Source organism: Wasmannia auropunctata, unplaced genomic scaffold (assembly GCF_000956235.1).
Source record: "Wasmannia auropunctata unplaced genomic scaffold, wasmannia.A_1.0 LD336046.1, whole genome shotgun sequence".
NCBI classification, from domain to species: Eukaryota; Metazoa; Arthropoda; class Insecta; order Hymenoptera; family Formicidae; genus Wasmannia; species Wasmannia auropunctata.
The window spans coordinates 1002769-1015044 of record NW_012026844.1 but is presented as its reverse complement, the minus strand read 5'-3'; the positions used below and the strand labels follow the sequence as shown (position 1 = coordinate 1015044).

At 35.2% G+C, this 12276-nt stretch overlaps 1 protein-coding gene across 8 annotated transcripts; it reads right to left on the bottom strand.

Moving 5' to 3' along the window:
• Positions 1-403: 403 nt before the first annotated feature.
• LOC105451746 (facilitated trehalose transporter Tret1-2 homolog) lies at positions 404-11745 on the bottom strand. Of its 8 annotated transcripts, none has more exons than XM_011692398.1 (12): positions 11671-11745; positions 10003-10575; positions 8349-8584; positions 8104-8266; positions 6526-6661; positions 3115-3323; positions 2187-2456; positions 1844-2066; positions 1509-1705; positions 1249-1428; positions 761-895; positions 404-683 (listed from the first exon to the last, which is right to left on the bottom strand). In XM_011692398.1, exons 3-12 carry the CDS (start codon positions 8363-8365, stop codon positions 576-578), a joined length of 1638 nt encoding a protein of 545 aa, XP_011690700.1. In that variant the 5' UTR covers positions 8366-8584; positions 10003-10575; positions 11671-11745; the 3' UTR covers positions 404-575. The 8 variants fall into 8 exon arrangements, with proteins under 8 accessions (XP_011690700.1, XP_011690696.1, XP_011690699.1 ...); XM_011692394.1 differs by having other exon boundaries at positions 11106-11743; XM_011692397.1 differs by having other exon boundaries at positions 11368-11743.
• Positions 11746-12276: the final 531 nt, after the last annotated feature.

The window sequence follows — 12276 nt, the reverse complement described above, 5'->3', positions numbered from 1 at the left end:
AATTATACTTATAATGTCCCCAAAATCATATCTGTAAAAATAAACTTAAAAAAAAGTTTAAATAAAGTTTAAGTCAGTAAAAATAGACAATCTGTATAGGCTTCTCACCACTTCCACTATAATTATAAACGGTCTTTTTTCTTTGCATTTTATAAATTATTTATTATTTTATATACAATATAATTTAATATCATAATAAAATACAATATAAAATTATAAAATGCAATATAATAAAACGTACAGTGTATATATAATTATAATATAACATCTGCCACTGCCCACTTCTTGTATACATAAATGCATTTAACTTATTAAAAATTATTGTAATGGAATCAGTTAAAAAGAGAGAGATAAATTATTTTATTAAAATCTTCATCTTAAAATGTAAAATCTTTCAACTTACGACTATGCAATATATAATATTATTGTTCCACAGTTCTTACTTACATATCTAACCGCACTTATTTCCGACAACACGATATTCTTACAGAGGTATCTTGCAATTGCAAAAATATACAAGCGTATCTATTAAAATATTATCGCAGTCATATATAAATTCTAGTCATGTTTTGCTTTTATTTACACTCAGGTAGCGACATTAAACATTCAAATTCAGGTCTCATAGGTACGTGTGTGTCCTTTCTCTTCGGCCGTGTTCTGTTTATCCACAGGAAATTACTTTGCTGTGGAAAACATAATTATACATTCATAAGTGCCGCCGTTAATAAGCTTATTCCATTTTTTAATTAAATTTTCTTACTTGAAAGTATTCTTCAATCTCTTGAAGCGTACGATCCTTTGTTTCTGGTAGAGCGAGATAAATGAAAATCCCTTCCAAAAGGGCGCAGACGCCGAAGATAGTGAAGATTCCCGTTGTGCCAATCTGGCTATTTAGCTTTAAAATATTTAATGTATCGCGTTATATGTTATATTGACAAAACCAGAAAAACGTAGAACGTTTTACATAAAAACAAATAAATGAATATGTTTCTATTAAAATTCTGTCTCGCGGAAAAGTAGTGCTGTATAGTCATTAATTAAAAGGTTGCAACACTTTTTTGTTTTGATGGGTTTTGGAATGCAGTTTTGCTCGTGCAGCGGTTGAACGTAATTGATTAGATCCATTGGTAGAAACCAATCGCTCGGAACAGACTGTGTTGAAAATGATTTGAAAAAAAGTGTTGCAACCTTTTATAATAGTTGATGACTATACAATAAATTTTTAAATCTTATAATGTGTTGTTTTACCCATGGGAAACATTTGGTCATGAAGAACAGAAGTAGATTGAAGACAAAGAAGATGCATCCGCCACCGATGCCACGAGCTCTCAGGGGCATCAGCTCGCCGGCCATCAGTCCAGGAAGTGTCAGTAAACCCAAGGTATTTGCACCGACGTAAAATATCAAGCACACGGCCAACACATAGACCTGATATCATTTGTTTTTAAGTTTATTAACACATTCGAACAAATCGAAAAATGAAACAAAATCGGGAAACGAATACTCACGTCCACGGAAGATCCCTCCTTCCTGGCCGTCAAATATCCCGCGAGGATCAACGAGGCCAAGGACGTGCCGAGGGCCGAAATGATGCCTAAGGTTCGCCTGCCCATTTTAAGTAACAAAACACAGGAGACGAGGGAGAAGATAAACCTGATAACTGCCGTCACCACGGCGGCCAAGTAATTATCCACACTGCCGTTCCCTACGGGAAATAGAACGATAAAAATTCCCGTAATTTCTCTTATCTTATTATATGTACTTTAGATATTTCCGCGATACAGCTTTCACGCAAATGGAAATTAAAGTTTCACCGAAAAGTGATATTGGAACTCTTCCTCACCCATGTCCTTGACCATGTCAACGGCGTAAAAGACGATAATGTATGTCCCGCAGCTTAATTGAAGCGCGTTAAACACGTTGATGATGATCAATGGTTTCAGCACACCTGGATCGCGAATTGTGGACAACGCTGAGGAGACCTTCTCCTTAAACGAGGTATTTACTGGCTTTCTAGCGAGATCGGCTTTTATGCTTGCATCCAGAAGCTCTATCTCCGTGAGCATCTGATTAATTTAAACAACGTTTATTATTTGTAACACTTACGGCAGTTTCGCAGCTAGCGTCGTTTAGCTCGATACAAATTTCTTGTATTGCTGAAATGAGAAAGTTTACGAGTTTCCTACCTGCTCAATATTGCCGCCTCTGAGCCACAAAAGAGCTTTTTTAGCTTTCTCTACTTTCTTCCTTCTAATAAGCCAGGCGGGACTTTCGGGTATCAAACAAAGAGCAATAAAGGCCGCAATAGGAAGTATTATGGAGGAGAAGGCTACGACGTCCCAATTAAAAGAAGCGCCGAGAGCATAAACCAACAAGATTCCGGCGCAGTACGCGGCGAACGACCCGACAACCAAGAAGCCACGAAGGCCTGGATACGCCGTTTCTCCTACTAGAACCTAATGAATTTACCACCGCATACAGTTTAAATCAATTATTATTTTTTAATATCAATTAAATTTTAACAAATAATGCAATTTTTAAAGATAAAAATTATGTTAAACTTTAATAATTAAGCTTTAAATAGAATAGAATATAGAACAAAATTTTTGATAAAAGAATTTCTGATTAATTCCATTACAAATGTTTAATAAATGCATTTATTTGGATAATAGGAAAGAAATGGTAAATAATATAAAAGCTCTAAAAATATCGCAAATTTTTTCCATTGTATTGCAAAAAATAAATAAAGAAATAAGTGGAGAAATCGATCGATAAAATAAATAGTAAAAGTCAAACAGCGAACCAAATGGTTAAAGTTCATTTATGATTAGAGAAAAGTTGAACCGCTCAGAAGTAAGATAATCGCATTGATGTCATTATATGTTAAACGTTGTTATAAATTCGTCGAAGCAATGCAAAAAATATGCGATATTGATAATGAATAAATTAAATAAAAGCGTGTGTAAATTGAATAAACGAATTTCAATATAATTTTTTTTGTATAAAAAAATGCAACGTTGATTTACGTCCAACTTCGAAATTAATCGGAAATTTGTTTGTCATAAATGTCATACTATTCGAATGTCAGTCATAAAATTTAAATAAAGTTTGCACCTGTGCGGGCACCGCCATGAATCCTACAGACACACCGCAGATAACTCTTCCGGCTAAAATAGATGTCACATTTCTCGAGAAACCGATGATCAACCAGCCTATGCACAGGGGAATCGACGACAATTGAAGGCATCCTCGTCGACCGATCGCGTCGAGAAGTGGTCCAGATAACAGTGAGCCGATAGGAGTGGCCAGACTGTGAACTGCGGCTGCACAACAAATAATTCATCGCTTTAATAATTGCAGCATTTGACCTATGTTTTGTAAAGGAAAACACGAATATTCTATTCCATCCTTCCTTCCAAAATTTCCTTCCTCCTGATCCTGTTTCTTCTGCATTGTATAGCCAGACAGATGAGAAGCTTAACGCATTTTTCTCGTTTAGAGATTTGTGTTGTGCCGTAAAAAGTTAATGAAATTGGAGTTTAAGCGTAACGTAAATGTAGATTTATGCATCAATGAGCGAGTAACGAGGGGCCTCATAGCTGCGCGCCGATTGTAAAATTTTTACTGGCTTTGTTAAAACGTCGTTATTATACAACGCAGAACGTAACAAAGCAATTTATCGGTCTATATACGATCGCATGTGTATCCACACTATTATTGGCCTGGGCGTAGGATGCTCCTGTTCTAAATGTTAAAAGTTTAACTCGCAATGACACGATCATAATCGTGTCATTGTCATCACGTACGTGATTATCGATACGCCGGATACTGCCTGCGCAAAAGAAAAATAACGTACTGAAAATTTCTATCGACGTCGTGGGAAGAGCCGTTGAGTCGGATTACTCTCGGTATTATTCGGCGACTTAAGGGAGATAAGATTATAAGTACATTGCTGCATATACTTGAATTAAGACGATCATCAGCGTAGATACAACCTCCTTGCCGGGAATGAGAAAAGTTAGCTCGTATCGTAAAAATTTACATTTTATAATTAGAAGAGTAACCGGTAATACACACGGAAAACCACCAAGATGATAACTATTTTAACTTGAATTCAAGAAAGTAAAAACTTCGGATAACGCGATTGCACGCGATTGCACCGATAATCTTGCTGTTGATCCTTTATTATTCGGTATCCGATACATCATCATGAAATTGTCATTGCGGAATGCTCGTAGCATCAGTTAATTAATTAAATGTAAATTGCAATTCCACTTCTGGTCGGTGGAGCTTTTCCGAGCTATCGACATTCTCCGTGCATTCACGAGGAATGCAATCAGTATCGCACAGCAACTACTGTGCATCGAGTTTATCTTTTTATCGTGCTACTTCCGCTTTAATGAAATTAAAGGAATTCGTTACACATACCTTTGTCACAGAAGAACGATTTTACAGTTATCCAAGTTTAATCAGACAAATGCAGAACAGCTGCGACATTCACGACACTCACGAAAAAAATTGCCGCATATATAAAAGCACAAGTGAAATAAATTTATTGTATAATCCAGTTTATGATTAATTTAACCCGTAAAGGCTATGTCTCTTTTGAATGGCTTTGTTTAACACGAAGTTTTGAAAACAATTACGTTCTTTTTTCGAAAATTTAATATTACTAATCGATTGATCAGAAAATTTTACATTGAGAAACACGTATTTTGCTTTAATTTTGCTTTTTATTTTCAGAAGATATACTCGCGGTATGAAACTTTAAAAACGCTTGGTGCGAATTCGCACCCAGATGTCCTTTACGGGTTAATACATTAATATATATTTTAAATTTCGTTTTATGATTTTGTACGTTATATATCATTTTTCTCTTTAAATATAAAATAACATCTAAAATAGACTTACAAATCATAGATCTATGTCATTCTTATTATAAAATTTTAATTATATTTCTTTAACACATCGTATGTTTAATTTTCAATTAATATCGATTTTTAGTCGCCAAGAAATATTATTTTGCGGCACACCTGAGAGAGATCAATGTATCAATAATGCAATGTGGCAAGTATTTTAATGTTAATTTGACTTATGGAAAATGACGCGAATACTGAAACGTCTCTAATGATTCTTGGAACTTTTAGGAATCATCGATCATCAAATGAACTGTCGAATGTTGTAAAAGATGCATACGAGTCAGGGACTCGTTTATGATAGATGGCAAAATAAATTCCGTAATGGCGAAATTATCCATGCGAAAGCCACACGTGAGTGGCTCACGGATCGCAATTCGACTTCGCAATATATTTCAAGTGCTCGCCAGCAAACTTTCGACACGTACGTGATCCACATATTTTTAGGATAATCTTTAAATCCCATTCAAGCGCCTTATGCATAATCTTGTGGACAGAGGCATGAAAAAAAGAGTGATATATTTCGTGTCGTATCTCGTCTCCAGTTTTGAAATAATTGAAAAATTCCACGCGGCATCAAATGTGTTCGATAGTTTCATCATTAAACGTTATATTCTTTAATTAATCATTATTATTTTCTAAATTTGTAGCCCAATTTATAGGTAAAGATCCTTCCTATATAGCTTTTTTTTGAAAACGCTTTATTACTTTCTGTAAAATCGACATAAAACCGTATCGTAAATTCTTATGTGGCTTCACATAAATGCATGGCTCTTATAGCAGCAGACATACATATCTGCCATTTGCAAACTGTAAAATTGTATAATGTGCTGAGCATCGCAAATTTTATAACGTCATAAAATATATTTTCACGCCATAAGTAGTAATATCGCATTATGTGCTGACACTGTTGTTTCTTGCAATGTACACTGTACTTTTAGAATGATAAATGTATTTTGCGCAGCTCATACACGGTATGCACGCGAGATAAATGAGAGAATGCATAAGGAAAAGGATTAAAATTCATGTTACGGCCGTTGCTCTCGCTCTGGAGCCCTTCGTGTGTATGAAAAGGTCATGATATCCGACCGATTTAAATGACACTTATGAAGAGTACATTATCGTTTAATTATGGCATTATGCATCATGGCTCACATGCGGCTTTCAAACGGTATCTCTTCTGCATGAACTTGGCCTTGACACTTATTGGTAAAGAGACAGGTCCAATTATCCAATGAGACAGTATGTAGGTCAGTTACGGTAGTTGCAGTTTGCAACGATCGGCGACGGTCGCTTCATTTGCATGAGGGTCGTGATAATGCAACCTTGAACCTGCTTGTTGGTTGTTGAACTCGCAAGGTCTGCGAGAAAATCTCTCTAATCTCATGCATACAAATTGCGCGTACAAAAATTTATTTTATTTTTGATTCAATGTAAAAACGTTCGACGATACGAATCATCATCGTATCATTTATTCATTTCAGAAATGAGATAAAAATTTATGTATTCATTTAGAATTAAAATTTCCTACTTTGTAAAAATCGTTTAAAAAATTTTCTGACTCATATGTTTTTTGTTAAGAGCAGAATTGTTAAACGTGCGTTCTTACCTATCCAGGAACCAGTCTCGCGGTCCACATGCAAGGTACTGTTTTCTTCTGACAGTTGCGGCAGTAGAACGGCGCTGTAACCAATCGGTATGCCGCCTCCTGTCGCCACCAATAATACAGCACCTGTTACTAAACACTGCAAACAATTCGATTGTTAATTATTTGATTACGTTTGCCATTATTATTATACCATTATTATGCTACTGTTTCATAATAATTTATTCAACACAATAGTAAAAATTAAAGGCAAGAAGAAAGACACAGTCGCACTTCGATCAATATATTATATATATTTTTTAAAGTCAATAATCGTTAAATGCAGCTGTCTAAATCTAAATAATTGAAAATAAAAGAAAACGTCAGTCATTAAATGACTGATATGTGCACGTGTTGACGCGCGTAAGTCCAAACTTTTTACCGCGCGGTGAAAGATTAATGTTCGCGAGACATGTGCTCTTCGATTCTTTCACTGAGTTCTTCCGCAGAAGAACTGAAGTTATACGAGAAAGAACTTTGGAACAGTTCCCAAACAGATATGTAGTCATGTACAAGAGAAAGCCCGAACTAATCGAAAAGAGGATAAGAAACCTGTGGTTGACAACTAGCCAAGATTTACTATCGCTTCGCTGCTCTTTTTCTTACAAAACTTAAATCGCTATTATATCCCGTGGAATTTGTCTCGTTTCTGCAGCTCCATAGGTACTGACGTAAGCTGCTGCTGGGAGGATATTTACTGCGCCGTGCGAAGTCCAAGGTAAAATACGCTTTAGCAGAATTCTCACAGCTCGAGATATACAAATTATGTTGTCTTGCAAAAAGCAACAAATAATGCATGGCAGGCAAAAAAGTGTAGAGAAGCGTACGTACAGAGTCTTTACTGAGAGAGTAGCGCAGTTTTACTTACAACGCAACGCAATAACAAAGAGACTGAAAAGACATAATTTACATTTCGCAGTAAAACGTTTACGCTTGTTTTTACATAGAATTTAGAATTTTGCATTTTTGCAAAAGGGATATTGGTACAATTTCCGTATATTCCGTATTTTTCTTAAAAAATAACATTTACATTGTTGTAGGTGATGCATTATATTACATTTTTTCTCCGAAAAGATAAAACGAGCAGAATAAGAAGAAAGCACGGGTGATGAAAAATGGTATAGGTGTATGCTGTGTTTGATACCTTTCTATCTATTTTTAAACAGAAAAATGTTCTGGCACTAATCCAGAATATCTACGTGGATCTCGCATCGTTGAGCATGCAGTGCGCTTTTGCCACGCTGCAAATTTTCTTTTGTGCAAACGTTACCAGTTTATAGTTTATTTAGCTGTGAGCAATATAGTAAACAAAAAAAACAAAAGAAATTTTACACACAATCATTTTTTTTATAATAGTTTTCGACACGTTGAAATCTTTCGGTTTTTACGAAATCCATTGCTTACCACTGCTATAAGCATCACGATTTAATAATGAAATTCAATGACATTTAATATTAAAGGAAGTGTGTAGAATTAATCTCGTATTAAAAACTCGAATATAAGCAATTTTATGTGTATACATATTGCAAAATTAATTCCCACCTGCGCAATTATTCCTTTTGAGTTTGATGAATATTGAACAGCCGCTTCCTTCTCATTCAAAATGTTCTTTTCGCTCTTAAGATTGTTGTTATTATTATTATTCTCGGTGTCTGATGGGTTTTCGCTCATTGAATTGTAGCCCATCATGGCATGGCCTTCCTCGCTGTAAACAATTTCAAAAAATAAAAGTTTTCTTATCTGTTTTGATAAGCGCAATCTTTAATTTGTTGCAGATTATACGTTACCTCAATTCGAGAGCCATATTGATTCAACTGAATCGCAATAGCTGAAATGCTGAAATGTCTCCGATAATCGGCACTGATCGCGAAATGAGCGTCTCGTTCACTACATCTATCACCAGCTAGTTCTGGTTACGTTTGGCACCGCCAAACCCTACTGCAGTTTCCGTTCCGCATTATGTAATCCAAGAATCTCTTGAGACTTTAATCCTGGCCTCTCTCGGCAAGAATATGAAAATCTCCTAAACACAATAAATTGAGTTCTTACGAGATCATCACGTAGATATGCAAACCTGTTTTAAGATAAATATATGTCAATAATTTCCTAGTTACAACGCAAAAGTAACTTGTTACACATATTTTATGTATGAAGCATATATTTTTAAACGGAAATGCATAAAAAGAACTTCAACGTTCTTTCTTTAAAAATATTATTGCAATTTGTATTAACGGCACAATTTGTAATTCATATAATTCGTATAAATTGTAATTCGTACAAACGGCATAATTTGTAATTCAATGTATTTGATAATGAACAGCAGCAGAAAATTAACGCAAAAAATATCTTTAACATTTTCAAATAACAGAGATAAAATATTCATTTGCATGCGTCCAGCGTTACAATTTATATCTCCATCTTATATAGTTGACTTATATCGATTTATTTTCTTATATATAAATTTTTTTTCACGCTTTTTAATGATTACTACACTTATTTACATTTCCAACTTTTTTTCCAACTTTGCAGCAAAGCGTAGAAAGAATCTTGAGATCTTGTCGACTGTCAAAGAGTTCTCTAAATAGATTATGTGATATTTATATAATTATAATTACATGTAATGTAATTATGAAATTATATATTATGTAATTTATTTAATTATGATTACATCAATATTATATAATCTATTAAGTCAAAAAGATCAAATCCTTATATTTATTTAACGCAATTCATCAACGCTCTTATTTATAAGGATTGAAAATTTATCACATTTCCTAGCATTTCTAATGTCTGATAAATAATATTTTCCGTTAAATAATTTTTTAAATCGATAGTACATGATAACTGCGCGCATATTATCTATATTGTTAGAACAATGTTGAAACTATTAGATAAAGTCAGGGACGCTTGAGCCGCAAGTTACAATGTTTCTTTAATGTGAAATATTTATTTAAATTTAACATGTACTAAACAGGAAACTGATAAAAATCACAAATTTTTTAAGCTTAATTACTGTTTATTTAAACACAATACAAATCATACTCATATATTTCACGTTTATTAATAAATGCGTTCATTTATTTCTCAGGTTCTATAACATATGTAACGTAAACTATATTTAGAATGTGCATTTAAAAGCGTATTTATCAATAAAAATGAAATATAATTACGGACTATAATAATTTCAAACATATATTACAAATGTTGTGTTTTTAACAGAATTTTATTTATACATTGTATTCTTTTATATTATAGAACGATATCACAGAAAAGAATCAGGAACATAAAACGGATGTAAAATTTACTCAAATACTGCATTTTATACGTGATTCTCCCTTGGAGCTCTTGGAGTATGAAATAGAATGTATTCCAGAACTGAACGTAATACTACAAAATGAACGAGTATCGGAGAAAATAGAAAGAAAAGAAGAGAAAACTTACGATCTAGTTTAACTTCCTCTCTCTGGTCTCCTGGCTGGGAATGAAAGTCACGTGGCGCCGCGACTTCACGCGCGGGTCGACTCATTCATCTCCGCGAAGAACATTGCACTCTCGTCTACGGATCGTAATTCACGGTGTGGAGCACTTTCGCGGAAACTTCACCTCGCCCCGTCTGTCAGGACGGCGAGAGCGCTATACTTCGGGAACGCCCGGGCAGAAGCGAGGCACGCAATCCTCACTCGGCAATCTCGGCCGCGTCTATCGTCTCGCGTGTAACGAGCGAACTTTGCGAAGACGCGAATGACGCGAACGCGGGATAAGCAGCAATTGATTCCCTCCCCGTCACGGTGACTAAGCCGAATTAAACGAAGCGACACCGACGGTCACGGTGCTGGCTGAGAGAGTCCGTTTATCGATTACAGTCATTCGTTAAGATAGAACCTGCGCGGGAATACTCCCTGACTTTCAACTACAAACTAATAGCCTTGGTTTGTGTGTTTCCGTAGGCAATATAGTCTTTTGAATAATTAATCGAGTTGGAAGCGACGTCACCTTCGGCAATTGTCATCAGATCTATACACGCAGAGAAAGGATTAGCGAATGCAGCTAAAATATAGCCGTGGCAGCTAATGTGTGTCTTTAAAATAGGGACAGCTAATATCGTTATTGTCAAAGCTAAATTTATTAGTTGTTAAAATTTAAGCGCTAGCAAAATTTAAGCAAAGAAAATTTGCTGCTAGAATCAAATGACGTTTAGCTAATTCTGTTGAGGAATATTTAGCAAAACTTTTAAATTTTTCAGTAAAATCATTCTTTCCGTGTGCCAGTTCCTTAGCTTCTTCTGTTAACGTACACTTAGTACCTTAGTTTCTGTTAAAGTACACTTTTATTTTAGCTAATAAAATTGTATCTCACAACAAATATATTTTATCTTTAATAGCTAATTGCTTTTAGCAATGACAGCAAAGTTTGAACTGGCTACGAATATTTTGCTGATGACGCTAAGTTATTTTTTTTGTGTACGCTGCTTAATGCCATATATACATAGTCAAAATAAACTTCGACGGACTTCGATTTCCCTTTCAATTTGTACGTATAAGTGCCTCGGCGAAATATCTAATTTATGTACTGATAAATTTGCACGTTATAACGTAGCATTGCTGTTCTACGAGCAGTTATTTAACGAGGAATAAAATTTCGATTTTGCGGCATGTGCCAGTTGACAATGAGGTGACAATGAGATCAAATCTGATCGAACTCTCGATTCTACATGTCAATCTTCATATCGTGGAAATCTTTTCACATGTGATTCCATTAATCTTTCTTTTGTTGCGTTTCTCGTTTTCCTTCGGATTTAATAATCACTTTAGCAATGTTGAAATCTGCATACCGATAGCCAATGTTACACATTATAATCGCTCTGTGATTAAATCGCAAATTCTTTGTCACTTATTGATATCAAGGATATCTTCGATATCAGATATATCAGTAATATCAGTATTTATTTTATATATTTTAAAAATATTTTAACACTATGGACTTTCTAAAGGTCGGATATCTACTAAACAGTAATTCGTGGAAACTGATAACTTTGAGTAGTAATAGTGGTTGCACAACAGCACAATTAGTATTGAAAGACACGTAAGCGAGTCGCGTAATATTACAAACCCGGCTGACACGCATAGATATCGCGTCCAGCTCGCCTTACGAGTTACTCCGACTATACTGAATCAGACGTCTGTTGAGGCTCGCTCTTATAGGCCGCTCACTTTGATTAGGCCCCTTTTTCGACGATGACCGCTGGTGTCCATAATCCGCCATTGGGGCCTTGGCTCGCTGACCTCTGCGAGAAAAATGTCCGGGGACTCTCTTTTCTCAATGGAGGTAATAAGTGGAAGCCGGTTCGAGCGGAAGCGCTTCAAATGGCGTACGATGCGTGTGCAAAAATAGCTGATACTCCGACATATCTTTATTGTTTCCAAGAGAGATGAGTGAGATAATTTGAACAATTAAGCTGCGATGTTATTCGAACGAAGACACGGTTTAATTTCGTCCTCGCGTTCTTACAGTTTAATATTTCTAAATCGTTCACGTGTTCTTCACGTTTCCAACTCTCTGTCTCTACTTAATTGAATATATAAAATTATAAAAATTTCTTCAGTTATACAAAGTGTTGAGTCTCTTTCTCTCCTCTCGCTCGAACCGGCTTCCATTTATTACCATCCATTGAGAAAAGAAAATCGTCGGACATTTTCTCACAGAGGTCAACAAATA

Excerpts from the sequence above, each read along its gene's own strand:
- LOC105451746 (XM_011692398.1), bottom strand. Across the intron at positions 6,662-8,103 it reads CAAAAGGAATAATTGCGCAG|TGTTTAGTAACAGGTGCTGT; the intron begins GTGGGAATTAAT and ends AATTGTTTGCAG. Across the intron at positions 896-1,248 it reads TGACCAAATGTTTCCCATGG|CTAAATAGCCAGATTGGCAC; the intron begins GTAAAACAACAC and ends AATATTTTAAAG.